The sequence below is a fragment of the Silurus meridionalis genome, chromosome 5, assembly GCF_014805685.1.
Source record: "Silurus meridionalis isolate SWU-2019-XX chromosome 5, ASM1480568v1, whole genome shotgun sequence".
NCBI classification, from domain to species: domain Eukaryota; kingdom Metazoa; phylum Chordata; class Actinopteri; order Siluriformes; family Siluridae; genus Silurus; species Silurus meridionalis.
In genome coordinates this window covers 19,805,477-19,832,441 of record NC_060888.1, presented here as the reverse complement: position 1 = coordinate 19,832,441, position 26,965 = coordinate 19,805,477, and the positions used below count along the sequence as shown (strand labels likewise).

Here is a 26,965-nt window from a genome sequence, read left to right as displayed (position 1 = left end):
TGTTTTTGAATCCATAAATAAATAATACTTATCGTAGAAAAAAAAATCCCTGACAATAGCAGTTATTGTTTGCTAATGAATCGCAAAGCACGAATCAGCTCGGCAGCAACAGATCAAATTAGAGTGGTTTAGCGGAACTACTTGACTTAATGGAGCTGGCGAAAGAACATAGACTTGTCTCTACACCTCCAAGATTTGCTACCATCTGTTCCTTTGTTTACACCTCGCCGTTTCCACGGCAACGACAGGAGGCAGGTAGAAGTGGGAAATAGTTCGACTACATGGCTACACTCCATTACTGAACACTTCTTTATAATGAACTTAGAGAGAGAGCGCGATTTTATTCCAAGGCAAGAATTGAAAATAGAAGCACACATTCAGTGGGTGTTGTGGTTGGAACTTGTGATAGCCACAGTCATATGTTTTTTGTGGAGAGTGTGAAAGTTCACAAAATTCAGTAATAGCTTTATCTCACATCAAACAATAGTCTCTATTGCCTGCTCATTTTTTCCTTCTATCTCTGTTGACATTACTAGCATTTAGCCAGAAATAATTTGAACCATCTTGCTTTTAGGCCTGTGCATTATTCATGCTTTGGGTCTAAATGGTGCTATATTGTCACCAATTATGGAGAATATGAATAATTTGTTCTTACATTGTCTTTCACAGTTTATATGCATATATGACGATAATGAGGCAGTCTATTGTGAAGAGGTGGTGAGAAAGATGCAGATCTCACATGTCTCAGTTTGCTCGGGGCCTGAAGAATTAACAGGTGTAAATCACAATGCATAAAGGTGACATGGATTCAGCTGGTAGAATTTGAAGCCCAGAGCCTTTAACTCATGAGTTCTGGATCTCATCTGTTTTCCAACCTTGCAAACACACCCAGACATGGAAAAAAAGATGGATCGGAGGTGAGAATCACACAACAGATGAAAATAATTAGGCCCTACTTGGAGGACAGATTTAATGAGGACAGCTTTAATGGGCAGGCAAGGAAATCACTACAGTTTCAACAAGTCAAATAACAACCAAAAAACAAACAAAATAAAATGTATATCTGCACTTAGCATTAAATACATTATATTATATATAAATATGTTGATAGTTTGAGTTTGATTTTTTTTTTCTTGTCTATGCTGTTTCTTTTGCAGCCCAGTACTCCTACTTAATAATTAAGGCAAACGGGTGTCTTTATATTTAAATGAGTGTTTTTAAAGATAATGATCTGCAACAAAAACAGGGGGGAATCCATATAAGCCTTTTAATGTTTTTTTGATGATTATTAAAACCTATACTATAAATAATGGCAACAATTTACTTAGTACCAGGTATGGAAAATGGATGAATAATCTTTAAAATTTTTTGTCAGATCAATGTTTTTATTATCTAATCATCTGCAGGAAACAAGAAACAAGACATGAATTACAAAATAATAATTACAAGACAACAGAAAAAAAAAATGAATTGGTAGGGCTACAGTGCAATTTCTTGTCCTCATTAAACCAAAAAAATAAAAATCTGTCTTGAAGTGCTACAAACTGTTTCTGGACCTTAAATGATACACTAGGAAAATTCTCATTTTCAGTATGAAGTAAATGATTGCTTTTTTTCTCAATTAGCTAATTATATTTAATTCAGTTTTTTTTTTGTATTTTTAATTTTGAGTCATAATTAAAAGCAAAAAAGAAAAAAAATAACTATTTTACATAGTAAGACATTTAAACCACAAATACGGTTTCTTGCTTAAACCCTGACGTCAGTGAATCTTGGCACTCAAATGCATAGAAAAGTTTGCTCGTTCTGAACAAATAAAAGATTTGAAGTGTTCGACTGCCCTAATGCACATTACAGGAGACTGGGAAAGCTGTCAGATCTGCATCAATGCCATATGTTCATTAAAAACCTGCTGTTCATTGGTAAGGGGTAAAAAAAACAAAAAAATTAATTTTTAAAAGGTCATTTTTGGAAACATTGCATAACACAGAAATCCACAAAATATCTCAAGTTACATCTAAGGCTGAGTTCGACTTCGGTAAAGAATTAAACAATGCAGTTGACCAGTTTGACAATTTAACAGTACGTAACAAACAATCCGTCCATCAGAAAGTTGTCTTAACCAGAGCGAACATAATACATTTAGATGAAAATGTTCAGGTGGATGGTAGAAGAAGGGAGAGGTGGAGTGAAAAACTAGACACTCTTTAATGCTCTGTGATGGAGTCCCAAACTGTAGAGGTCTGTTTGTATTGCATACGAGAAGTCTTGGAAACCAATCTTTTGGAGCAGTCCGAGCTGAGGCATCCTCGCTGTGCCCGCTCACACATAATCTTTCAGCTGACAGCACAGATTTCCGTTCCTTAGTTTTAACAGCCAAGTCGATTCATGACTAGGTCTGGAACTTGAATGGTATTAGCTTAGTTTGTTTATTATTTCTTTTCGTGTTTTTTCTCCACTAATTATGGCTGAGCTGCAGAGAGTTAGAATACGTGCGTTCGAGACATTAGTCCTCTGAGATGACGTCTATGTCGTCCGCACTGCCCTGCTGAGTAGCAACTCTCCAGCGGTTCACATGCTGGTTGCCCTTTCTCTTCTGCTGCAGCTCAGGCGATTCCTCTTCCAGTTTCTGCCTCTTGTGCTTGGTTCTCCGGTTCTGAAACCATACCTTTACCTTTAAAAGACAGAAAAGAGACAGCACATCATCACCATGTAGAAAACATTTCTTATATACATCATCTAAGGTGATTTTTTTCTTGTGTTGACAGATTTGCTCACTACTTTTCATTCAATATGCCATCTTAAATATCGGCATGGCACCGAGGTGAATCATTTCTTCAGGTACCACATATTGTGTAATAGTCTGGAGAGGTGTAAAAGATGCTAGGGGTATAAACAGTAAACAGATATTTTTTAATATTTAATATTTTTCTCAAGCATTTCTTCACATTCACATTCACTTCTTTTTCACTTAAAGTAACATTCCTTTAATTGATTTTTGACGTTAGAAATACTGCTTCTACGCATGTAAAGAATGTTCCTGACTGATGAGGTCATGCCTGATCCTGTTCACGAAGAGAGCTTTTAAACGAATGTTATGGAAGTCTGTAAAATGATACACATTCTGTTATCTGTGTATGACATGGCCATTTTAACACATCGAGCGGAAATAATGAAATGAGTTGCTCTGGGAAAATAGTTCTTTTAAAAATGTATTACGTGTTAAAATACCCTTAAGCCAAGCTGACTCAACTAAAAACATTGAGCTGTTGCAGATGATCAGCAGCACTTGCGTCAACAAGCATGTGTGTGTGTGTGTGAGTGAGTGTGTGTGTTTGTGTAATGCGGATTGAGAAATCCAACCGTAAATGCATGGTGAATACATGTCTTGGCATTCTTTAGGCCCAACCCTAAGTAGGGTAGTGTAGGACAACTGACTTCCGTCCTGTGATGACATGATGTAGGCTTGAAGAAAGTGCGTGGATGAAAAATGTGTGTGTTTGCCACATCCTGCTGGCTCAGTGAAGTGGAATGTCTATGTGTGTCCATTTGTTTGTGTGTGAAGAAGCTGTTGATACGTTCTCTTTTCATCTCTCTTACCTGGGTCTCAGTGAGGCAGAGGCCATTGGCCAGCTGCTTGCGCTCAGCACCCACTACATAGTGGTTCTTTTCGAAAGCACGCTCTAGTCGCAGCAGCTGTGAGGGGGAGAAGGCCGTGCGAATGCGCTTGGGCTTGCGAGAGAATGGTCCATGCAGCAGCAGGTTTTCCGGGCTGCTGTCCTCACCTGCGCAAAAGAGCACGAGAGATGTACAGGATGAGAGATGTCTGCAAAATACTGAAATGACTTCCTAGTTTTGTCGTTTATAAATAGCTGTATTATATTCTCATCTATTTGTCTGCCATTTGTTAGCATGCATAATCAGATTACACTTGAAATCTAATAAAAGATTCTATCAATAATTAGGCTGATGTTTACCAAAGAAATACAATTTTTTTTAATTCTTTCTTTAATTAATATAATACAATTTTTATTGTCATGCAATAATATTTTGCAGCCTATAATATAATTAGATATGCAAAAGTAAGATGGATTTCGAAACGGCTAATATTGGTGACCGGTGCTAACCAGATTCACTTGGGTAGCCCACAGTGAAGTGATTTTGTTTTACTGAAGGGGCGGCATTCAGATGTATTTTTCCATCATGCACCGTCACCCTGATTTTCATACAAATGCATGGCTGTAACGTCTCAATGTCGCATCCTAAGTAAATATCTTAGCATGAAAAGATGCAAAAACAATTGCTATGAATTTTGATAGGCAGTTAAGCAAATGTAAAACCCCCACATTTTGTCTCATTTCTTTCAACATAAGGCTATAGTAAAATGCGGTCATTATCAGTTCCGTGGGGTGTGTGACCTTCATCCCACCGCAGGCTGCATCTGGTAGACCAAGTCCATATGCCGTTTATTAAAAAACACACAGAAGAGGCGAAGCATTTTTCATAAACAAATGGATCTATAACTCAGTGATGGGATGTGTCAGCCTTGAAAAGAATATTCAGCAACAGCGCAACCGCAGGCACGCACAAACAAAGTTTGCCCCTTCGGAGCGGTTGAAGCTTTGGACAGTGCAGGCCACTGAGGTGGCATATGATAAGCTATTGTTAATGAAAAACTAACCAAAATGTATCAGAGTGCAGGTGTGCACCAACAGATAACACATAATCAGCATACACACCTTATGAATAGATGTTGTTACTTCAACCACATTGTTGGAAATTAGCTAGCCATACAAATAAGGCTAGTGTGTATTTAAATTTCATGATACCTGTCCACTTTCAAAGTTTTTGTTTTGTTTTGTTGTTTTAATAAAGTAAAAGAAAATTAAGACACATTTTTGGGAGAAATTTAAAATGATTACATAAATATCTACATAAAGTAGATTCATTTTTAATCAAGGCTTCAATTAAGTTTCATTTAACTGTATTTATTCTTCGTGGATAATTCTACTGTGTGCATGCAACAATACAAGCGTTTTAATACACGGTAAATTCCTGAATTTAGCCATCAGAACAACTAAAACATGTACCAGTTCTTGGTACAAAAGAGTCCTAATGACATCCACAGTCTGTGAAAAGTGGATTACCATGAAGCTGCTTAGGCCAGGACCATCTAAATCTGATGACAATAGATCTCAATTGACTCTTTCAGACAAGCATTAAGCCATCACAGGGAAGCAATTTCATTTCAAAGAGACTAATGATATATGCTCAGCAAATGTGCATGAGAAGACCTTGCAAATAATGAGCTGGTTTAGATCCACACAGAGATTAGTTTGTTTACAGAGCAGTTATAGTAAAAAAAAAAAAAAAAAAGTCTTACTGCATTTTGTGGAATGCTCTCAATAAGTCTGCGGAGCTCCTAACAAGATACGCACTTTACCTTACTGACGGGTTCATATTGTCTACTGCAGGAATGTCATTGACAGTTGTTTTCAGCTGCAATGCTGAAAAAACCTTTGAACATCAGTGCTAAAGAGCAAGTAGCCAATGCCTGGCAGAGGGGGAAAAATGTAAACAGCCTCATGAGGTCAGAAGGTGTTGAAAAGTCATCCTGCTTCTACAATCTGAGAAGCGCTAGAAATATACACAGTGATTTACAACAGTTGCTATTAAAGCCATACCCTAACACCTAAATACAGAACTTTACAGAATTGGTTATTGGCTATGCTTGTTCTCTATAGTATTCAGACTGGCATCGTCTCCCTGTGTGGCATCACCTTACGGTCTCCTTCGAGAGAGCTGGTGGAACATAGTGGCGGGTAGTGATGGAGATTCAGGCCTCCTGAAGAGCCGGCAACCCCTCCGGGGGTTTGGGCTCAAACAGTCCATGGCCTATCCATGGCAAGGATGCCCCCGCCATGAGGAAAAGGGAACCAGATGGCACCCAGATCAGCTTTACTAGCATTCCCTTGGCACAAACAAGCTTGGTCTTGTCAGTACTGCTCTCATTAAAGACAGGGAGAAGGGTGGCATACAGCGGGAAATAAAGACACACTGGATCATTTGGTCTGCAACTACAGTGCAACAGCCACCAATTCAGCCGTCCCTCCAGTTTGAATGCAGTTTAAATCTGAACCAAATTTAAAATACAGCCTGACTGCACATTATAGTACAAGTGGGAAGAAAAGACCTATTGTCAAACTATTTTTAATAAAGAGGGGGCTCCATTAGAATTAACACTAAACACTACATTTTTTGAGTTTTAGAACATTTTTTTTCCCAAATAAAAATGCTGCCTTTTGCTTGTATTACAAAACAAAATCTTACTGGTTATTAGGTAAGAATTTAAGTCAACACTTTTTTTGTCAGTGTTCAAAGAAAATAAAAATAAAAAAAACCCTGAATTGTTTCATTTCATTTTATTAATAAAAAAAAGCTCTAACGAAAAAAAAAAATCCCAAAGCTGTTTTGTTTGTTTATCAATACAGATTAACGTTACGCTAAGCTTCCTCAAATGTAGAAATCAATGTCAAAATTGTTTTATGCAGACATTAACTTCCCTTGTATTTTCGAGTAATATGATACTACAAGAGAAAGGAATAATTGTGAATAGATATCGTTCTGTTTCTCTGGGTTAAAAAAAAACCACAGCGGTCTGCTAGATGCACCCATAACACAAAATCTCACATATGTACAACAGCAGGCTAGACATGGATCCTGTTTACATTGTGCTGCATGAAAGATCTAAGAACACGGACACATAGATTTTGCTAATTCAGGAAGTGCCTAAGTTAAAATCCTATATACACATTAGTGCTGACAAAAAAAAAAGTGACACTCATGATAGGTAATCCTTTCCCACTCAATCCCCTCGGCTATATTTAGCCTTGTCCAAACAGTGGTTTTCTAGGTTATTGGACACCATCAGTGAGTGGATCATCCCTATCCATAAACAAAGAGACTCTATCTGAGTCCCCGGATCTAAATAACAACGACAACAACCTCAGACTTCCACCAATTACTTGAGTCCTATGCCCTAGGGCCTTTGGCTGAGCCGAGTGCGTCACCCAGCACACCTGATGTGGCTGATGAGCTTTCTCACTTTGCCTTGAAGCAAGGACAGCCATGTCAGACGCACCAGACCTATTGCTTTAACAAATTGACTTGTAAGCAAGACCACCCACAATCAGTTATAGTCAATAAATATTGTAATAAACACTGTAAAATCATCCGAATACACAGAACATTGGATCTGATTCGTCTCTGCGGTTTGTGTTAAATTTATGGATACGATCTCATGTTTTAGAGAATCGTTTTAACATCAAGCGTTTTATGCAAAATATTACTCTCACCTTCTTGCACTGAATTATTCATTGTACATGACAATTCAGCTGTGACTATTTCCTCATTTTAAAAAACGAGTCTATTAAAAAATAACATTTTATATGTATGCATTATTTGTTACTCTTCTACAATAACATTTAAAGGTTTTTTGTGCATTTTTGAAAAGGTTTGTCTAGTTATTGACAAGCAGTTATAATCTTATATAATCTAGGACGATGAGAAATAAATCAAACATGGATAAGTCCTGTAGAAAAATCCACGATAAGGGGTTCTGTTTTCCATGTTTGGTCTATTTTACGTATAAAGCGCTTTACATGAGTGAATGTATGCATCCTGTAAGTAATCTTGTAAATGGAATCTTTTAAAAAATATATTCCTTTAGCCTATTATATAGTTTATAGACTAACAGTGTCAAATCCTTAATCAATATTATTCATAATAATACTAATAATAATAATAATAATATAATAATTAATAAACTGCAAGGTAATTTTTTTTTACCTAGAATTATATATGACATTTAAAACATTTAAGAAAAAAATAATATCCTAAACACTTGTTTCATTGGTTGGTCATTGTTAGGTTTCAACTGGACCTTTATTTCTACTGTAATTTATTATTTTTTATGATTTCTTCTCTGTGGTGTTCTGTAACATAGAACATGTCCTTCTTGAACTATTTACATTATTTAGAAACGTTTTTTCGTGTATAATAGTAACTTTCTACGAAAAGTCATATGTCAAAATTAAGAGAGCTGCAGATTTTTCTATACATTTGATTTTTTTTGCAAGAACCAGGTAAGTCCTTTCATTTCATTTCAAATTGAACAGATTTTCGCACAGACCCATTTCCTGGGTGTGCAATCCTTCACATGCACGCGTGCGCACACACACACACACACACTTAATTCACGTACTGAAGTGTTTTATTCTCCTCATGGGATGACACGTGGTCGAAACTTTTTTTTTTGTACTACGCCTGGTCATTTTGTAAAAATAAAAAAAAAGAACAAGAATTTATTTTAACACAATAACTCTTTTTATATATTATGCATGATGTGGGTTGGATTATACTCGAGATTATTTCGAGATTAGGGTAAAAGGCGCTTGACTGGACTATAACATTTTGCGTGCGGTTTTGTGGCCTGTGGAGCAGATGCCTGAAATAACACACCTGAGCTGTGGATGGTAAAAGATGCAAAATGGTTGCGAAATAAGAGTTTCAGGTTTTCAATATCAGGCTCGTATTCGTTTTCCTACAGGTCAGGTGTGAACGGTGAAACCAAAAAAAAAGTAAATGCGCCAGAGTTGTTTATTTTCCTGGATTAATACTCACCCTGAAAGCGGTGTCCAAGGTATCGGTTTCTGAGCACCCAGGGGTAGAAGTGCAGGCTGTCCCTCTGGTGTGGACTGAAGAAGGGCTGAGTGGGAATGGGCAGGTGCCGCAGTGCCAGCGCAGAGTTGGCCGAGTGGGAGCCCGTGTCCGGGAACATCATATCCGCGTTAACGTTCCCGTACAGAGTCCGAGCTGAGTTCTGGAAGCAGCTGCCGAACGGAGCCGGATGCACAGATTCAGTGTAGCGCAGAGCTGTGGGCCGAATCGGTTCATCTCCAGCGCTGGAGGTGTTTGAGTCTTTTCCAACCAGAGATTCAATCGTGAAACACTTTTTGTGCTGGAACATTATTGTGCGACTGGTTACTTCTGAGATTACGGTTTAATACAAACTTATAATAATAATAATAATAATAATAATAATAATAAATAATAATAATAAATACAACTATTTCCCTGAGCTTGTTCTCAATAAGCACAAACCAGATTCGGGGGAAAAAAGAAAAAAGAAAAAACCCTATCAAAACTCCACAAAATGGTTTCTGAAAGTCATCAGAGTCTTTCTGCAATCCATAACTTCATGTGCTTCATTCCTCTCGGCTGGGAATGTGCAGGGTCCGGGATCGGGATGCAGCTGCACTCTGCCTTCGCAAAAGTCCAGATCCGGACACTTTTCTGAAATGGACCTGGTCACCAATATCACCTAATGTTCATTCAAAACGCAGCTTTAGGACGCCGCGACTGCAACCGCTTCAGGTATAATAACCACACCGACTGACTGCTTCGTCTGACAGATCTGAACTCCAAGAGCGCGGAACACCTTGGTGCACTAATATGATCGATGATCAGACAGCTTTTGAGCTCCAGCCTGTCACTCAGTCACTCACTAACCTCAATACCTGCTCCCCGCACAGAGCGCTGAGCAGTAGTGCGCATGCGCGAAGGCAGCCTAGCGAACGCCGAGCGCACAGCCATTTTGTTCACGTTAAATCGTTCCGTGTCAAATAACAGAAAATAAACAGTGATAAATGTTCCCGTTTCAGATGATTCGTCGTTCCTTATCCGTAGAAATATAAGAAATCACCTGTTGTTTGAGGAAACGTAGTTTCATGAGCAATATGTGCAGTGTGTGTGCGGGGGGTCTGTCGGGGTCTGTCACATCCTAAATTATAGTCTCTATAAATAGTGTTTTATAATAAATGTAAAAGTTGCACATTTTTAGAAATTGGACTTTACTATTAATGCGCTTGAAAGGCTTATAAAGAAACATTCCTTACAATAACCTATATTTCTATATGATTTCATTATGATTTTAGAATTAAATGCAAGCAAACATTTTTTTTTTTTTACCAAATAGCACCTTTTTATTTTTAGAATGAAAAATTACATTTAGATGTGAACTAAATGCTACAGACACCTCCCCCTTCTTTTTTTGCTTATTACTAGTTTTTACTTTTTATTAACCGGTTTAGTTGGCAAAATAATATCTGAATTATCAGAGTTAAATAAATATACCTTCTAATAAAGAAATATATAAATAATAACAAATGGCTAAACAAATAGACTAATTATAGCCAAACACATTTACAATTATTATTGTTGTTGCTATTATTATTATTATTATTAATATTATTATTATTATTATTATTATTATTATTATTATTATTATATGTTGCCCTAGAGAAGATCATAATCATACATATACAACAAAATACACTGTTTTTCTTAAATATAAAATGTACTTTCAGATTTATTAGTTCAATACAGCTAATAAAAATAAATTGTAAATATAAACTAAATCAGAGCTGTGGTATATTAGCATAAATCCACCTCAAACCATTAGTTTAAACGATTTTTGTGATAAAAAGTGATGTTTAATATCTGAATTGTGTTGCTCCATGTGTTGATTGCGAGTCTGCTTTGGCCTGTAGTCATAGTGAGGTTATAACGGCTGGGTGGAATTAGGAGGAAGTTCAGCATACGGAGTTTATGAACGCGTCTTAATGAAGCGGTTCCAGATCAAGGCGGACAGGGCCATTGATCTCTCAGCTCAGCGTGTCTCAAGTGCCTCTCCTTGTCTCATTTGTCAGTTACAATCGCTTGGAGTTGTTGAGGGAGGACGGAGGCTAATGGGCGAGATCAGAGTCCTGGAATCCCCGGACAGATGTCACCCCTTTCAGGACGAACAATCGCGGCTTATTCGTCGCACAAAAGCCCCCTGCTCGGGAAAGCCGTGTGAAGCACGCAGGCCACAGACCCTTCCGCTATAGCTCGGAAAAAAAGACCCTGGAAATCCTCCTCTCCTCCCTGCCCGCTCAGTCCTGCAGCATATAATTAATAGCTTTCTCTGGCCAATTCTGGCCCCTTTTGCCTCCGACTCAAATGGTCATTAACATCTATTAATTTTGCCTCTGGCCATTGATTACAGATTGGGCGCCGCTGAAAGGGTATAACAGTTGGAGTTTTTGTAAGATCTCCGGGTGTGAAGGCGAAAATGTGATTATTGTTCTCCTGCCTGCTACTAACTAGAGTTAAGCTTCCTTTGAAAATCCCGAATCCCAATGTTGGCTCTTTTACTGGTAGCCCACTAAAGAGGAGATGAAGCGCCATCCATTCTTATAAACTTTATAACGTTGAACAAACTCTGAAAGTGGGAAAATAATCCGAGACTGAAGCAATTTCTCAAAGTACTATAGAGAGAATCTGAATCTGGACTGCTGAATTAAGCGATTAAAAACAGTTGCACGAGAGCAGATCATGTCACTGAACTGTGGATTTCCGAACTTGAAAAGACCATGCATGCAATCGAATTTATAATAATAATAATAATAATAATAATAATAATAATAATAATAATAATAATAATAATAATCATCATCATTTACTGTTTTACTGAGAAATCAAAAACACACAAACTTGTGTTTATAATATAAAAGTTCAAAATGTTCATTTTTGGTATATTCAGTGGTATTGTTTAGTATTGTAATAAAAATATATATATAATAATACATATATAAAATATAATAATAATTTCGATGTAGATCAATTATATGCATCATGATTAACACAACGTATTTCAACGAAAAGGATTTATTCTCAGTAATCACGTATCTCAGACCCAATCTGTAATACTGTCTATGAAATATTGTTCTGTTTGCTCTTGATAGAAGCATTTTCGGGATAAATAAATCTATAATTTCAGGAGGTTGTTTTTATAGGTTTTTTCCCCGATTGCTAAAAATGCACTAATAAAACAAGCATGATAACATTCTTATACTGCTAATAGCTTTAGTAATTGTTGGGTCCACGTTGTTCGTTCATTTCATGTAAATCACATTCCTGTGAAGCGTTTCACAGCTTTTAACTCATATAAATGATCGCATACTTTCATGACAGTTATTCTGATTTGATTGTGTGAATTTGGGTGCTGAGGCTGAAAACTGTTTCTCTCTCATAAACACTGCCCTCTAGTGGATGTGCAGGATGAAGGAATCGGGGCAGTTTCTTAGCTGGTTTCTATTTAATCTGAAGCTCCAGCAGATCACCAGCAGGTCTGCAGTCATCACTGAGCTACAAAACATAACACAACACAAACGCACAAGTAACAGCTGTTCACTTTTAATGAGTGCATATATCTTGTGAAACCCATTCTAAACAGCTTAACAAAGAATTGTGTTGTAGATATATATTTTTTTATTATAGTCTGTATAAAAAATACTTTTTATTTTTTTATATTTCTATATTTTGGCCAAACGCACATTATAATATGCTGATTGTGTAGCTACTACTACTACTACTACTACTACTGCTAATAATAATAATAATAATAATAATAATTGCAACAAATGATTTATTTAATCTCAAGAAAAACACGCAAACAGGCAAATGCAACATTCGGAAAAGAATATTAATAAAATGCTAACAATAAAACACAAAATTCAACAATGGATGAAACGTCAAGCACGAGCTGAAACAATAATTATTCCAAAAAATTAAAAAAAATAAAAGAATTATAATACAATTTCATTTTCATCATTAACTAAAAGCGCTCTAAATATATACTGTTTATATATATATATATATATATATATATATATATATATATATATATATATATATATATAAATAAACAGTACTGGTTATAAAGCCACATAGTGACATGATGCCTTGATTTCTTGTTTAACAAGAACGCTAAGAGATTCCCATATGTTTCCGTGTTCATGTTTCAGGAGCTTCATCACTGTCCACAGACTTGAGCTCTCCATCTCCTCCAGTGAACGTCTCCTGCTTTAAGTCATTGCACTCCTCCTTCACTTGTTCTCCGAGCTCTCGACTCTTCCTCCATTTGGTCCTCCTGTTCTGAAACCATACTTTCACCTGGGTTTCGGTGAGCCGCAGCGCCGAGGCGAGCAGCACTTTCTCCGAGCCGGTCATGTAGCGCTGCTTTGCGAAAACCTCCTCCAGCTTGTGGAGCTGCTCCGCGCTGAACACCGTGCGGATCCGCCTGCACGTCTTCAGGCTGAAATCTCCGGTGTATGTTAAATCAGATGTCCGGTGTCCTAAACACAGTAATGAACGACCTCAATCTCATTAGGAGTTCAGGGATAATTGATCAAATCTCACATGCAGGTTATTAGAATGTGAGTTTCTAGTAGATATAATAATACAATCTGATGTTGTTCTTACCATCAGGAAGTCGCCTCTCCGTGTGTCTGTACGCAGCGTTCTGGCGGTGGTGGTATACGTGAGGAGCGTAAACGCACGCCGATCCGAAGGCACCGACGAAAGGCCTGGTCGTGAAGGTTGGAAATAAAGCTCCACGCATGATCACTTTGGGTTGTGTGTAAGCCTCCTGGATGTCCGCCGTGGGCTTGCGGTGTCCCGATGAGAGGATATAATCGATGCTGAAGGTGTTCGCTGGCGCTCTCGGTGGAAAACGTGGCGTTCCTCTGCAACACGTCGTGTCCATGTTGCGCGTCGACGAGCTCAGTGCGGAATGAAGGAAGGGCGGAAAAGCGCTCGCGCTTTTAAACGCGAGCATCGGCGAGTTTCGCTGCCATTCAGCACACCGGAGTTTTAAAGGGATTACGCCTGTTTTGAAAAGCTCATCTCCTAACACATCTACTTGTATTTGCTTTAAAAAATATATATGTGCATGTGGATTTTGAACAAATTGGGAATCCCGTGCTGGGATACTCACTGGCGAGCGCGTGACGAGTTTAGCACCATTCAGCTTTTAAAACACACCTGATCACTTGGATAGTCGAAGTCATAACCGGTGTGAAAAGTTATGAAGCTTTTTTTTTTTTTTTTGCGGTTTGGTGATTAGCCTATTAAAGTAAATTTCACGGTCTATTTGCATACATTAATCTAATAGTTTAGAAAATATTTACACGCTCAGTCATTATAAAATTCAAGAGGTGTGTCTGCTTTAAGTATTTGCATAACAGGCAATTTTTTTGGTCATTACAGGACATGTCCTAACGCTTTTTCGTGCATTCTAGCTGACAAAATGACTTACAGCTCATAAAATCCTCTTTCACAAGGAACTAAACTTGTCATAAATAACTCTATGATGAACAGTAGAACCTTTTACTCAAATAAGTCAAAAATGCTTCACAAAAACATACTGAAATCTTTAGGTGGGTTTGATCTTTTTCCTTTTCTGCAGCCTACAGACAAAACATGTGACAAATGAAAGAAAACTCCTGGATAAACCACATGGTGAGATATAACATCTATTCATTTGAAGTGTTCGCTTTATCATGGCCAGGGTTTTGGTAGATCAAGAAGCAGAAATACACCCAGAATCGACATCATAGTCCATAGCAGGGCACCAGAAACATTCAGACAATTCACCTATCAGCAAGGCTTTGGGATGTCTGGGGATCTGAGAAACCTGAGGAAACACATAACCTGTGTGATTGCAAGGAGAACATGCACAGAAACTTTGCATAGACATGGACATTTAAGCAATCAACACAAAAAACGTTTATCTATATTTTGGATGGCATAAAATGACTAAAGAACCAAGTGACTCAGATAAAGGGCGGTAGCTTCAGACCAGCATTGTCTAGTATAAGACTAATATTTCAGGTGTCTTGTTTAGATCTGCATTCATATAACAAATAGGATTTTGCCAAAAGCACACATAGGTGCTTATGTATTATTGTGACATGTAACAACAACAAAAAAGAGGAGCACCTGTTCTTCAGGTAAATGCAGTTAATGCCATGAACGATCAAACTGTCAGCAGGAAAAATCTCCACAAATTGGCAGGGAGATGTAGCAATACATAAACCCCTCATTACAATGATGAACACATATTTGACAGTTGAGTGGAAAATTTATGTGGTCAGATAGTTTGTTCCATATCTCAATAAGTGGGCGAGTACATCTGTGGTGCATTTTGCTGGCATAGTCTGGAGACATTTTGGGGGGGTGTAGGGGGTCAGATAATGAACGTTTCTATCCTGTCCCCATGAGGGCTCATAGATGAATATGAAAATGATGCAAATCTTAGGGTATTGGATTTACATTTTGTCAGATCTCAGCCCAACTAAACATAAATGATTTTTGAGCAAGGTCTCAAAAAAACTCTGTAATAACAGAAAGAAAGAAAATCACCTCAAAAATTAACACTAATACAAATACTTTTTGGAACGATGCAGTTATACTGGATTTCCAATCTGTATGATTGAATGCATTTGACTTTTTAAACAGCAGTACCTCATCCCCATTGCATTATGCTGGTGGACATCGAAAAAAAATGTTTACACCTGAAATAGTCATGCATTTTCAAAATAATCGTGCAGAATCATTTTAAAACGAGTAGTTTTTAGACATTTTCATGTCAAACATCTTGTCCTGATCACTGTGTTAATACGGTTAGTTAGCTGTCCTTTATATAAATTGCAATTTGTGTCTAAGTGGGTGTGCCAGCATGTATACACCGATCAGGCATAACATTATGACCATCTGCCTACTATTTTGTTGGACCCCCTTTGCTGCCTGACCCATTGAGCATGAACATCATTAACTTCTTGAGCAAATTATGCTACAGGAGCTCGTCTGTTGGATCACACAAGCCCGTCTTTGATCCCTACGCACATTAATGAGCCTTGGCTGCACATGTCCCTGTCGCTGGTTCACCACTGTTTCTTCCTTGGACCAAAACTGGGAACAGCCCTTAAGAGCTAAAGTTTTGAAGATTCTCTAGAAGATTCGTCTAGTCATCACAATTTGGTCCTTTTCCCATTTTTCCTGCTTCTAACGCATCAACTTTAATAACAACATTTCCACTTGCTGCCTAATAGATCGCACCTGCTAACAGCTGCCACGATGAAGAGATAGTGTTATAAGTTCATAACGTTATGCCGGTGTGATGTATGTATAGTGCATTGATTTGATATCTCTGTGTTAACCAACTCTTCTTCAGTAGAACATACAGCTAGGTGAAAAAAAGAAAAAAAAAAAAGAAGCCAACAATCTGATTACAGATTGCAGCATTTAGTGGCTGCAAGGTTAAGTTCATATATTATGTTAGCTTGTAACATGTAAAGCTGTGTCTTAGCTGCTTAATTTGAATGAATACATTAAGTTAAAGTGGCAATATAACAGGAGACAGTGAGGAAAATTCACAGGTTATAGTAGTTTAAAAAGTGCAGAAAGGCTTAATATGCCAATCGTCACCAACTGTATTTGTTAACTATCATATGACAGAAAAGAGTCGGCTTCAGGTGGGGATTTGGCAAGTCACCCAATAAAAATAAGAATAAAAAAGTAAACACATCTTGTAATAATCCCATTTAATGCATGTTTGTAAGTGATTCATGCTCGCTCTTGTCAAAATGCAGTCATACAACACTTTTTTAAAGTTCAAAAATGATATCTGACCCCCTCTCTGTCCCATTTACATCAAGCATGTGGCATCTTTATCTTTACTTAAGAGGTTGACTAGACTTTTAGACGTCTTTGGTAAAGAGAATGCATGCATGCTCCTGTCTCCTAATATTGTACCTTTCACTAGTTTAGACCTGCAGTGTCATTCATGACTTAATCTATCCCAAACCATCTAACTTCTAGACATGGGATTAAACCTGGTATAAAAAAATAAGTAGACTGGACATTTAATATAAATATGAATAGTGCGCAAATGTCCTCAATGTACCCTTAACCCATTCAAAGTATTTCAAGATCCAGTCAGTCGTTCTGAACATTCACAAATAAAATGTTAATTACTGCACCATAAAACTGTCAAAAAATGTTCAACAGTTTAAAAATAAAAAGCTCATTATAGTAGTAACATTGCTGACATGTCCTCAGTACCTGAAATGTGAGACAGTTCAGTTCTGTCCAAGTAAAACAGAGGCAGCTTCATAAAAGATTATCATAATACTGTCCAGTAGCAATAAATCCCTCAGTGTCGATTTATATCTCGTTTTTGGTGCTTCTGGTTTAAGAACCAGTTCATTTATGCAAAACTGTCCACACCAGTGACCATATCGATGGAGAAATGTCATAATAATGGCACGGAGCATCGGCAGGCCTGGAGTGTTAGCTGAACTGGCACCAGGGCGTTTGGCTGATGTCACACTCCAGCATGGTGGTGATGATGGTGCAGGGGGCGCCACTGATCATCAGCTCCTGTTGAGACTCCACCTTGTAGCGCAGGTTGGTCAGACCACCCTCTGGGTCGATTTTAAATTGTTCCTGCCGAAAAAAAAATTATTACTATATGATTATTATCATTAATAACAAAATGTAATCTGGAACCCCTGTAATAAATAATAGTAACTGCAAATACAGATGAATGTTTCGGTATAACAATAACAAATACTTTAAATACAAACAACTCAAACAACAATACAATACTTTGTATTTAGAGCTTATTGCCTTAGCTACAATTACTTCTCTTTTAAAAGTAAGTAAATAAAAACTTGGCACAAACCGTAGCATAATCTCACATCTGCAGGGTTCTATGTATGACTGTGTGGGGTTACACCGTTCACCCCCCAAAAAAAATCCAAAACTTGGCAACCTTTAAATTGCCCCTCTACTGAATATGCATGCATGGTGGCACATCTAAGATACATTTCTAGATCACTCTGTGTTGCCAGGACAGAAAACTCATGCAAAAGGATAAATATTTGTGTTCCTTGATTCATGTTAAGTAGGCCATTTATTGTAGACAGTGAGATAAGGTACGGCTAAACTTCTCTGACACTGTTTATGACAAGAGTACGAGATTTCAGGTATTGCAGGTACTTGGTTTTCCTTTACAGGATGCTGCCACCTCCTGGTTAGGCCAGGTATTTCTAGTAATGGAGTTGTGGAATATAGGTGCATGTGCAGTCGGCTGTCATGTTTGAAAACTCCTGTGTACAGTGGGGCAAAAAAGTATTTAGTCAGCCACCAATTGTGCAAGTTCTCCCACTTAAAAAGATGAGAGGCCTGTAATTTTCATCATAAGTACACTTCAACTATGAGAGACAAAATAAGAAAAGAAAATCACATTGTCTGATTTTTTAAGAATTTATTTGCAAATTATGGTGAAAAATAAGTATTTGGTCACCTACAGAAAAGCAAGATTTCTGGCTCTCACAGACCTGTAACAACTTCTTTAAGAGACTCCTTTGTCCTCCACTTGTTACCTGTATAAATGGCACCTGTTTGAACTTGTTAACAGTATAAAAGACACCTGTCCACAACCTCAAACAGTCAGACTCCAAACTCCACTATGGTCAAGACCAAAGAGCTGTCAAAGGACACCAGAAACAAAATTGTAGACCTGCACCAGGCTGGGAAGACTGAATCTGCAATAGGTAAGCAGCTTGGTGTGAAGAAATCAACTGTGGGAGGAATTATTAGAAAATGGAAGACATACAAGACCACTGATAATCTCCCTCGACCTGGGGCTCCACGCAAGATCTCACCCCATGGGGTCAAAATGATCACAAGAACGTTAAGCCAAAATCCCAGAACCACACAGGGTGACCTAGTGAATGACCTGCAGAGAGCTGGGACCAAAGTAAGATAGGCTACCATCAGTAACACCCTACACCACCAGGGACTCAAATCCTGCAGTGCCAGACGTGTCCCCCCGTTTAAGCCAGTACATGTCCGGGCCCGTCTAAAGTTTGCTAAAGAGCATTTGGATGATCCAGAAGAGGATTGGGAGAATGTCATATGGTCAGATAAAACCAAAAGAGAACTTTTTGGTGAAAACTCAACTTGTGTTTGGAGGAGAAAGAATGCTGAGTTGCATCCAAAAACCTACTGTGAAGCATGGGGGTGGAAACATCATGCTTTGGGGTTGTTTTTCTGCAAAGGGACCAGGACGACTGATCCGTGTAAAGAAAAGAATGAACGGGGCCATGTATCGTGAGATTTTGAGTGAAAACCTCCTTCCATCAGCAAGAGCATTGAAGATGAAATGTGGCTGGGTCTTTCAGCATGACAATCATCCCAAACACACCACCCGGGCAAGAAGGAGTGGCTTCGTAAGAAGCATTTCAAGGTCCTGGAGTGCCCTAGCCAGTCTCCAGATCTCAACCCCATAGAAAATCTTTGGAGGGAGTTCAAAAACCGTGTTGCCCAGCGACAGCCCCAAAACATCACTGCTCTAGAGGAGATCTGCATGGAGGAATAGGCCACTACCAGCAACAGTGTGTAGAAACCTTGTGGAGACTTACAGGAAATGTTTGATCTCGGTCATTGCTAACAAAGGGTATATAACAAAGTATTTAGATGAACTTGTTATTGACTAAATACTTATTTTCCACCATAATTTGCAAGTAAATTCTTTAAAAATCAGACAGTGATTTTCTGGATTTTTTTCTCATTTTGTCTCTCATAGTTGAAGTGTACCTATGATGAAAATTACAGGCCTCTCTCAACTTTTTAAGTGGGAGATCTTACACAATTGATGGCTGACTAAATACTTTTTTGCCCCACTGTATGTCTGCTTGATTCAGATTTAGCGAAGCGTGACACTGATATTACTAATTTGTACCTGTTTTTGTGCCGCTATCCTCTTTTGGTCTCTCTTCCTCCAGGCCGGGTCGTGAATGTGCCTGAACGTTTTGTACCCTGTAGTTATTCCTTTTGGTCTGAACAGCTGTGTGAAGATTTAAACAGCAAATCATTGCACATGTAATGCTAGACAACATTTTATCAGAATACAGTACTTGTAAAGTCTTGCGCTTAGCTACCTGCAGTTCAGCTGTTCGAAGTCTTCTGAAGAACTCATCGTCTTCTCTTCCCCAACCCCAGAACCGATTGGACATTCCATTGCACTAGAGTAAAATTACCAGCATGTTGATTTAGACACACTTGTCATCTATGCATAGACCAAACAATAATAATGATCAGACAATAGGGGTGTAATGGTACACGTATTCGTACAGAAATGTTTCGGTGCAGGAACATAGTTAAAATCTGTGATCCCTCAGGAATGTATTAAGTGGCGGATCGCAATTTATTTAGTCTCCACCTCACACTGTGAGTGAATTTTTTTAATTATTAAACTTAAAAAACATACACAACAATGCCAGGGGTAGAATAAAAAAGAAACTAGAGTTAGCTCAGTGTCACTGCGGCTACTCTCGCCGTACCGGAAATAAGATTTGTTTTGCACATGCATGAAAATGCTAGAGAATCCATAGCGCTAGCATTAACTGATAACCAGGAAGTGGCTAGCGGCTAAGGCTAGCTTTATTTATTCTTTAGCGTTTTCTGTCCAGCTTCAAGAATTTCTTTTAAAAGAAAAATCCTGACAATTTCACATATCGAAGGAGTGAATGAATGAAAGATAAAATAAATGAAGACATTTGTTATAGTATGCTGAAATAAGTAGAACAGTTAAGTAGATCATATCTTTAAACACACATCTGTATTACCCAAATGGGGTGTAACAAATATGAACTATTTATTTTAATTCTTCCATTTATTTAATGTCATTTTATCAACTCAATTTGTGCCAACTGAATTGATTAATCAATTTAATAAATATAATAAAAAATAAGAATATTGCATTCATTCGAATGTATTCTATTTTATTTTTAAGTTATTATTACTCTATTATTTAAACAAAAATATACAAAAAAAATTATATATATATATATATATATATATATATATATATATATATATATATATAAAATAGAATAAATTTTATATATATATATATATATATATATATATATAATTTATTCTATTTATATATATATATATATATATATATATATATATATATATATATATATATATATATAAAATAGAATAAATTATATTAGTATTATATTTACAAGGAAGTATTTTATTTAAAATTGCTTTAAAAAAAATTTAGTGTTCAAATGTTGATCACAAATGTTAATAATGATAAACTGCGTTAATAAAAATGCATGAATTTTGTGTACCGTTACACCCCTCAGATAATGATTTCTTACCATTTTATAGTGTTTCTTGGTAAGCAACAGAATCCCTCCTACATATGTTTTATAGTGATACAGCGGATGAAGCTCTGGTGAAGCTACATGGAAGGGCCCCTCCTCTGGGAATCCATAGTCTAGAGCTTCATTTTGAGGCAGCAAGTCTACATCATGCATCGCTATATAGTCTGTATCGTTTCCACTCTCCATGTAGCCAACGTTGATGAGAGAGGCTCTGTTGAAGCTGATACACAAGATATGGCAGAGATCCCAACAATAATAAAAAAATTTAAGGAGGGTGCTTCCAGCAGAAAATAGCTAACAGCAGCAAATGACACCATTTTTCAGCCAAAAAAAATAGTAAAAAAAGATTGCAATGTCTTATTGAGTCCTACAGGCTAATGCAAGTGCTACTTAATAATTGTTAGAACTGAACACTGACACCACACTATCTGTCCAATCACCAGGCTGAGGTTTGTGAATTTGCACGTTGAAATTCAGCTGCATAAAAAGCTGAAACTAATAGAAAGAATCCACCACAAAATCAAAATGTGGCACTTTCACTTCTCCCATCAGCAAACTGGTTTTTCTGATGAGTGGAATGTGCCTACTGCTCTGGCCAAGAGAAAAGAAGAACAAAGTTTTCCAGTGTTTTCTACAAACTGTAAATGCAACAGCTTTACTATGGATATACGCACCTAAGTAGGGAGTTTCCAATTACTCATCCCAGCAAATGGGCTACTGTTAGCTCACAAAATTGCCTTTTTGTTAAATTTGCCTGTGGTCTATGAGAAGGTATGTGTACCTAATAAACTGGCAACCTTGCAAACAAATTTCAGTATTCCAACAACCTTTTATGTGCAACACTTCAACCAATCACTTCAACACTCACCGAAAATGATCCACCTGATTAACGACAATAATCTTGTGTCGTATTTTCTTCTTGTTAAGAAACGCGTGCATGTACGGCACAAAAACGAGAAGTTCCTCAAAACGCTCCCTGAAGGGAACGATGACAGCCATTTTGTGCGGCCCCCATGAGGGGTCATCAACATGTGAGGTCTGTCTCTCTAAAGGACATGGCTGATAAGGTGGACGATTAGCCAGCATGTCCTGGTTGAGATCCGCTGAACAGCTCAGCTGTAGCCAAAGAAGAGAACCGAGGGCCAGCACCATGCAGAGAACAAACAGCTTCAGCACCGTGCACTTTTTCCATAGAAATCTGAAGCAGAGGAAAAGAGACTGGACTGTAAAAGACAAAACCAAACTCGTCCCTTTGAAGATCAATCAGCAGGAACACTACGCAAAATAGGGTTAGTTGTAGAGATCTTTCGATCCATTACAGTTTCATATAGCGGTCGATATTGCGTGAAAAACACTGACTCATCCACTGCGCATGATGTTGTACCAACTGAGCCAACAAAATACACTGAATACAGCTTATCTTAAAAGCCTGAATGCTGTTAGGCCACTAAGACATCAAACACACAAAGCACACAAGAGAACTTTAATATCTAAGCAATATCGAATGTGAACATAAAAAGCGCTCAGATATTGGAAACATCTTCGAAAACTGTAAAGTATAAGTACAATCAGAGTGTCCCTGGTTAGCAGTTGCTCCAGAATGTGGTTTAGATTTCATCCTAATAAGGGTTACACAATATGTTTGCTCATTTAATTCCTAATATTTATCCTTCCAGGACTGCTAATCCAGAAAATGTGTGCGCACGTCCAAATTCAACCTTCTATTAAACAACAAAAAAATGATGGCATGCGAAGAGCATTCAGATTACGTTCCCCCAGATATAAAATCAAAATCATCTTCCACTTCTAAAAAAAAAAAAAAAAAAAATATATATGTATAAATAATAATAATTTCAAAACACACACACGATCCACCAAAGAGCCATTAACAACGCAGGAAAAAAAACAAAACTTTAATGTTTTTATTGCTGATCACGATTAAAAATATATATATTCGCATATACTATTTTGTTTATATTATGCAGCCCTAAATCACTTGACTGCAGTGCAAATGGTGCAAAACTCTCTTACAATACACGTGTAAAAGATCATTCATATGAGCATTGTTTGGTTAATGCATAACTGAATAATTGTGCAGGCAAACACATCTTATTAACGCTTGCTTTAAAAAAAAACAAGAAATCAAGCAATCATTCTCCTTTAAGTCTTGAGCAAGCACACACACAGGTACTATATATATGAGATACTACTCACAGCACATCTCCATGATGATCAGGCTTTTGTTTTTCATTTCTTGGAATGTTTAGGAATGAAGAAAAAAATAGGGAAAAAACACACAGCTGGGTGCCTGTGTGCAGTCTGATATCATCAGATTTAACCTCTAATAGCTTTTAAATAAGATCCTGATGAAAACTAACAGCTGGGAAATTGACTGTCCTTACCTTCTGTCCTCTTTAAAGTAGAGCACTGGTTTTCTCCTGGAAGAATACATCATCTTGGTACTAACAAAAGCGTCACTTGTGTTTAGAATATGTATTTCTCTTCTTTTTTTTTTTTTTTTACCGGTAGTGATCGGACACACAATCCGCACTATTGTGATCTCAAGCAAAACAACTGGCTACATTCTAACCCCAGCTCTCTTCCACATCCCCCGTTTCATCCACACCGACTCCTCGTTTACATGCTAAACGACAAAACATCATGTTTGTTCTTTATATTTGCGGATGCTGGTGTTTTTAGTAATAAAGTACAATATGTATCACTCTTTCTCTATCGTCACTAAGCCGCAAGGTTTTTTTTAGCTGGCTGAAACCAGCAAGTCCCGACACGTATCCGCACCGCTAACCGGCCATAAAGTCGTAACGATCAACTCATCTGCGTTGTTTAGAAACGAAATGAGACAAAGTGTCACTTCTTATAGTACTAGTCACCAAATAAGAGCCATCGCGGTCAGTTTTGTATCGCGTCAAATTCGTGTACAAGAGTGTAACTTGACACCGTGCGGCAAAAAAGGAAAAAAAATCACACGCTGGCTATTTTCACTGGGTGCAACCGCTAAAGAATCTGCAAGGAAACAACGTGACTAGAAAGAACGTTCCGACGCACACTTTTATTTCAAAGACAGTAAACATTAGTTTCTTCGCAACAGTTAAAAGTAATACTAATTTGATGTGTTTTATAATTTTAAACGCATATTAAGCATTGCAATAGCCCTACTTCCGTTTTTTAAGAGCTATTGTAAGAATAAGATATCAAAGAAAATAGTAAGATGTCAAAGAAAAGCCATTTACATTACATCTATATTTTCTTTACATTTATATGCATTTTATTTCTTTATTTATTTATTTTACTTTTTTTGCATTATATATTGGGAAAGCGTTATTTCCCTTTTAACAAAAGGAGGCATTTTAAATTATTTATTTATTATTATTAGTTTTAGTTTATTTATAATATATATTATATATATTATTATTTATTTATTTATTTATTTTACAAAGGCAAACACTGCCACAGAATGACAAAGAACCTGCCCAGGTGGTTATCCCAGGCTCAAATGATCATAATTACAAATGGTGCTAGTCTACTAATTCATTCTCCATCTTCTAGAGGTACATTTGCATTTACATTTGCAGCGTTTGGCAGACGCCCTTATCCAGAGCGACTTACAACTGAGCAGGGGGTGGTCTTAGGGCTTTTGTTCAAGGGCCCAGCAGTGGCAGCTTGGTGATGGTGGGATTTGAACCTGTGACCTTCCGATCCAAAGTCAAATGCCTTAACCACTGAGCTACTGAGGTAAAGAGCATCACCTGATTACCTTGTGAATTCCACAATGTCATGAGAAATTGAACTTCCTAGAACAGTGTTGATCTCCCGACAGTGACAACATTGACTTAATAACCCAGTGACACCTGGGTATTGGCAGCACAAACTTCCCTGGAAGTGCACATGCCCATGAAGGTGAGACATTTCTTATGTCAGAGTAAGCTTCCATTCTGTCTTAAAAACCTCTTCAAAGCACCTGCATGATTATAAGTAAAGTTCTTTAACATGCCACAATGTGTAAGTGGGTGACAGTGCACCAGAAACCAGTTTTCCAATTTGCTTTTATCCAGAGATGATGGTCATTTTCCACCCAGATAGGATGGCAGCGATTCTGGATCATGCTCTCGCATTCCTTATTTTTATGTTAGAGATTTTACCTGCATTTGTGCATGACATGGCAAACTGGGTTTGCAGATAATGATTTCTGTACTGTAAATGATGAGATATTCAACTGTTTAGCAATTTTATGTTAACATTGTTCTTAAATTGTTCCACAGTTTGTGGACACGGATTGGTGAAGTGCTTTCTTGGCTGAATCTTTACTTCTGAGAGACTCTACCACTCTAAGACTTTTGTTGCCCCATCCCAACTTATTTGAGCTGTGCTGCAGCCATCAAATTCAAAAGTTCCCTTTTTCCCCTGAAATGGTACATTTTCCTCAGTTTGAACATTTTATATGTTTTTCTTTTATTGTGAATAAAATTATTGAACTTTTCAAACCATTGTATATTGTTTTTATTTAAATTTTACAGCAACCCATCTTTTTTGGAATTTGGGTTGTATTTACTAAAACCATTCAATGAAATTCCCAAGGATGTTTGTAAATAAAAACATTTTAATTCCATACAATATTAACTTTAATAAATATTTTAATTTGCTTCTATTACAGCCTACTTCTATTTATTTTAAATATAATTTTTAATGGAATTATGCAAAATTTTCTTATAGCTTTAAATTTACTAACATGTATATACAGGTGCATCTCAATAAATTTGAATATTATTAAAATGTAGATTTATTTTAGCAATTCAATACAAAAAAGTGAAACATATATTATATAGATTCATCACACATAAACTGATATATTTCAAGTGTTTATTTCTTTTAATTTTGAATATTTTTGGCTCACATTTAACAAAAATACAACCAAACTCAAAAAATTAGAATACTTCATAAGACCAATAAAAAAAAAAAACATTTTTAGTGAATTTTTGATCTTCTGAAAAGTATGTTCATTTACTGTATATATACTCAATACTTGGTAGGGGCTCCTTTTGCTTTAATTCCTGCCTCAATTCGGCATGGCATGAAGGTGATCGGTCTGTGGCACTGCTGAGGTGGTATGGAAGCCCATTTTTCTTTGACAGTGACCTTCAGCTCATTTCCATTTGTTGGTCTCTTGTTTCTCACCATGGTCATTTAACCAACTTTTGGTGCTTTTGGCAGTGTGGGCAGGTGCCAAATCCTGCTGGAAAATGAAATCAGCATCTCCAAAATGCTGAAGTGCTCTAAAACTTCCTGGTAGATGGCTGTGCTGACCTTGGACTTGATAAAACACAGTGGACCAACACCAGTAGATGACACGACTCCCCAAACCATCACTGACTCTGCAAAGTTTACACTGGACCTTAAGCAACTTGGATTCTGTGCCTCTCATCTCTTCTTCCAGATTCTTGGACCTTGATTTCTAAATAAAATGCTACATTTTATTTCCTTTTATCTAAAAAGACAACTTTAGCCCACTGAGCAACAGTCTAGTCCTTTTTTGTCCTGCACTGACTCCACCTGCAGTCCACTCTTTGTGAATCTTCCCCAAATTTTTAAATGGGCTTCATTTCACCTTTTTCTATCACATTATTTCCTTCCATTCAACTTTCCATTAATGTGCTTGGATACAGCACTCTACTCTACTGAACAGCAGCTTCTTTAGCGATGACCTTTTGTGTCTCACCCTCCATGTGCAGGGTGTCAATGATCGTCTTCTGGACAACTGTCAAGTCAGCAGTCTTCCCCTATGATTGTGTAGCCTGAACCAGAATGAAACACCA

At 37.3% G+C, this 26,965-nt stretch overlaps 3 protein-coding genes and 1 long non-coding RNA gene across 4 annotated transcripts; 1 reads left to right on the top strand and 3 right to left on the bottom strand.

Annotated features, from left to right (window-relative positions):
- Positions 1-813: 813 nt before the first annotated feature.
- Positions 814-9,691, bottom strand: LOC124385576 (homeobox protein EMX1-like). Its single transcript, XM_046848722.1, has 3 exons — positions 8,683-9,691; positions 3,601-3,785; positions 814-2,674 (listed from the first exon to the last, which is right to left on the bottom strand). Exons 1-3 carry the CDS (start codon positions 9,026-9,028, stop codon positions 2,507-2,509), a joined length of 699 nt encoding a protein of 232 aa, XP_046704678.1. The 5' UTR covers positions 9,029-9,691; the 3' UTR covers positions 814-2,506.
- A 2,824-nt stretch (positions 9,692-12,515) lies between these two features.
- emx3 (empty spiracles homeobox 3) lies at positions 12,516-14,024 on the bottom strand. Its single transcript, XM_046849961.1, has 2 exons — positions 13,366-14,024; positions 12,516-13,238 (listed from the first exon to the last, which is right to left on the bottom strand). The coding sequence occupies exons 1-2, from the start codon at positions 13,718-13,720 to the stop codon at positions 12,898-12,900; spliced, it is 696 nt and encodes a 231-aa protein (XP_046705917.1). The 5' UTR covers positions 13,721-14,024; the 3' UTR covers positions 12,516-12,897.
- A 2,448-nt stretch (positions 14,025-16,472) lies between these two features.
- Positions 16,473-24,163, bottom strand: b4galt7 (xylosylprotein beta 1,4-galactosyltransferase, polypeptide 7 (galactosyltransferase I)). Its single transcript, XM_046848683.1, has 6 exons — positions 23,537-24,163; positions 22,003-22,332; positions 21,129-21,354; positions 19,893-19,976; positions 19,694-19,798; positions 16,473-17,391 (listed from the first exon to the last, which is right to left on the bottom strand). Exons 1-6 carry the CDS (start codon positions 23,587-23,589, stop codon positions 17,236-17,238), a joined length of 954 nt encoding a protein of 317 aa, XP_046704639.1. The 5' UTR covers positions 23,590-24,163; the 3' UTR covers positions 16,473-17,235.
- A 693-nt stretch (positions 24,164-24,856) lies between these two features.
- LOC124385707 lies at positions 24,857-25,550 on the top strand. Its single transcript, XR_006925791.1, has 3 exons — positions 24,857-24,887; positions 24,973-25,052; positions 25,415-25,550. It is a non-coding gene; the product is annotated as an uncharacterized LOC124385707 (long non-coding RNA).
- The last annotated feature ends 1,415 nt before the right edge of the window (positions 25,551-26,965 follow it).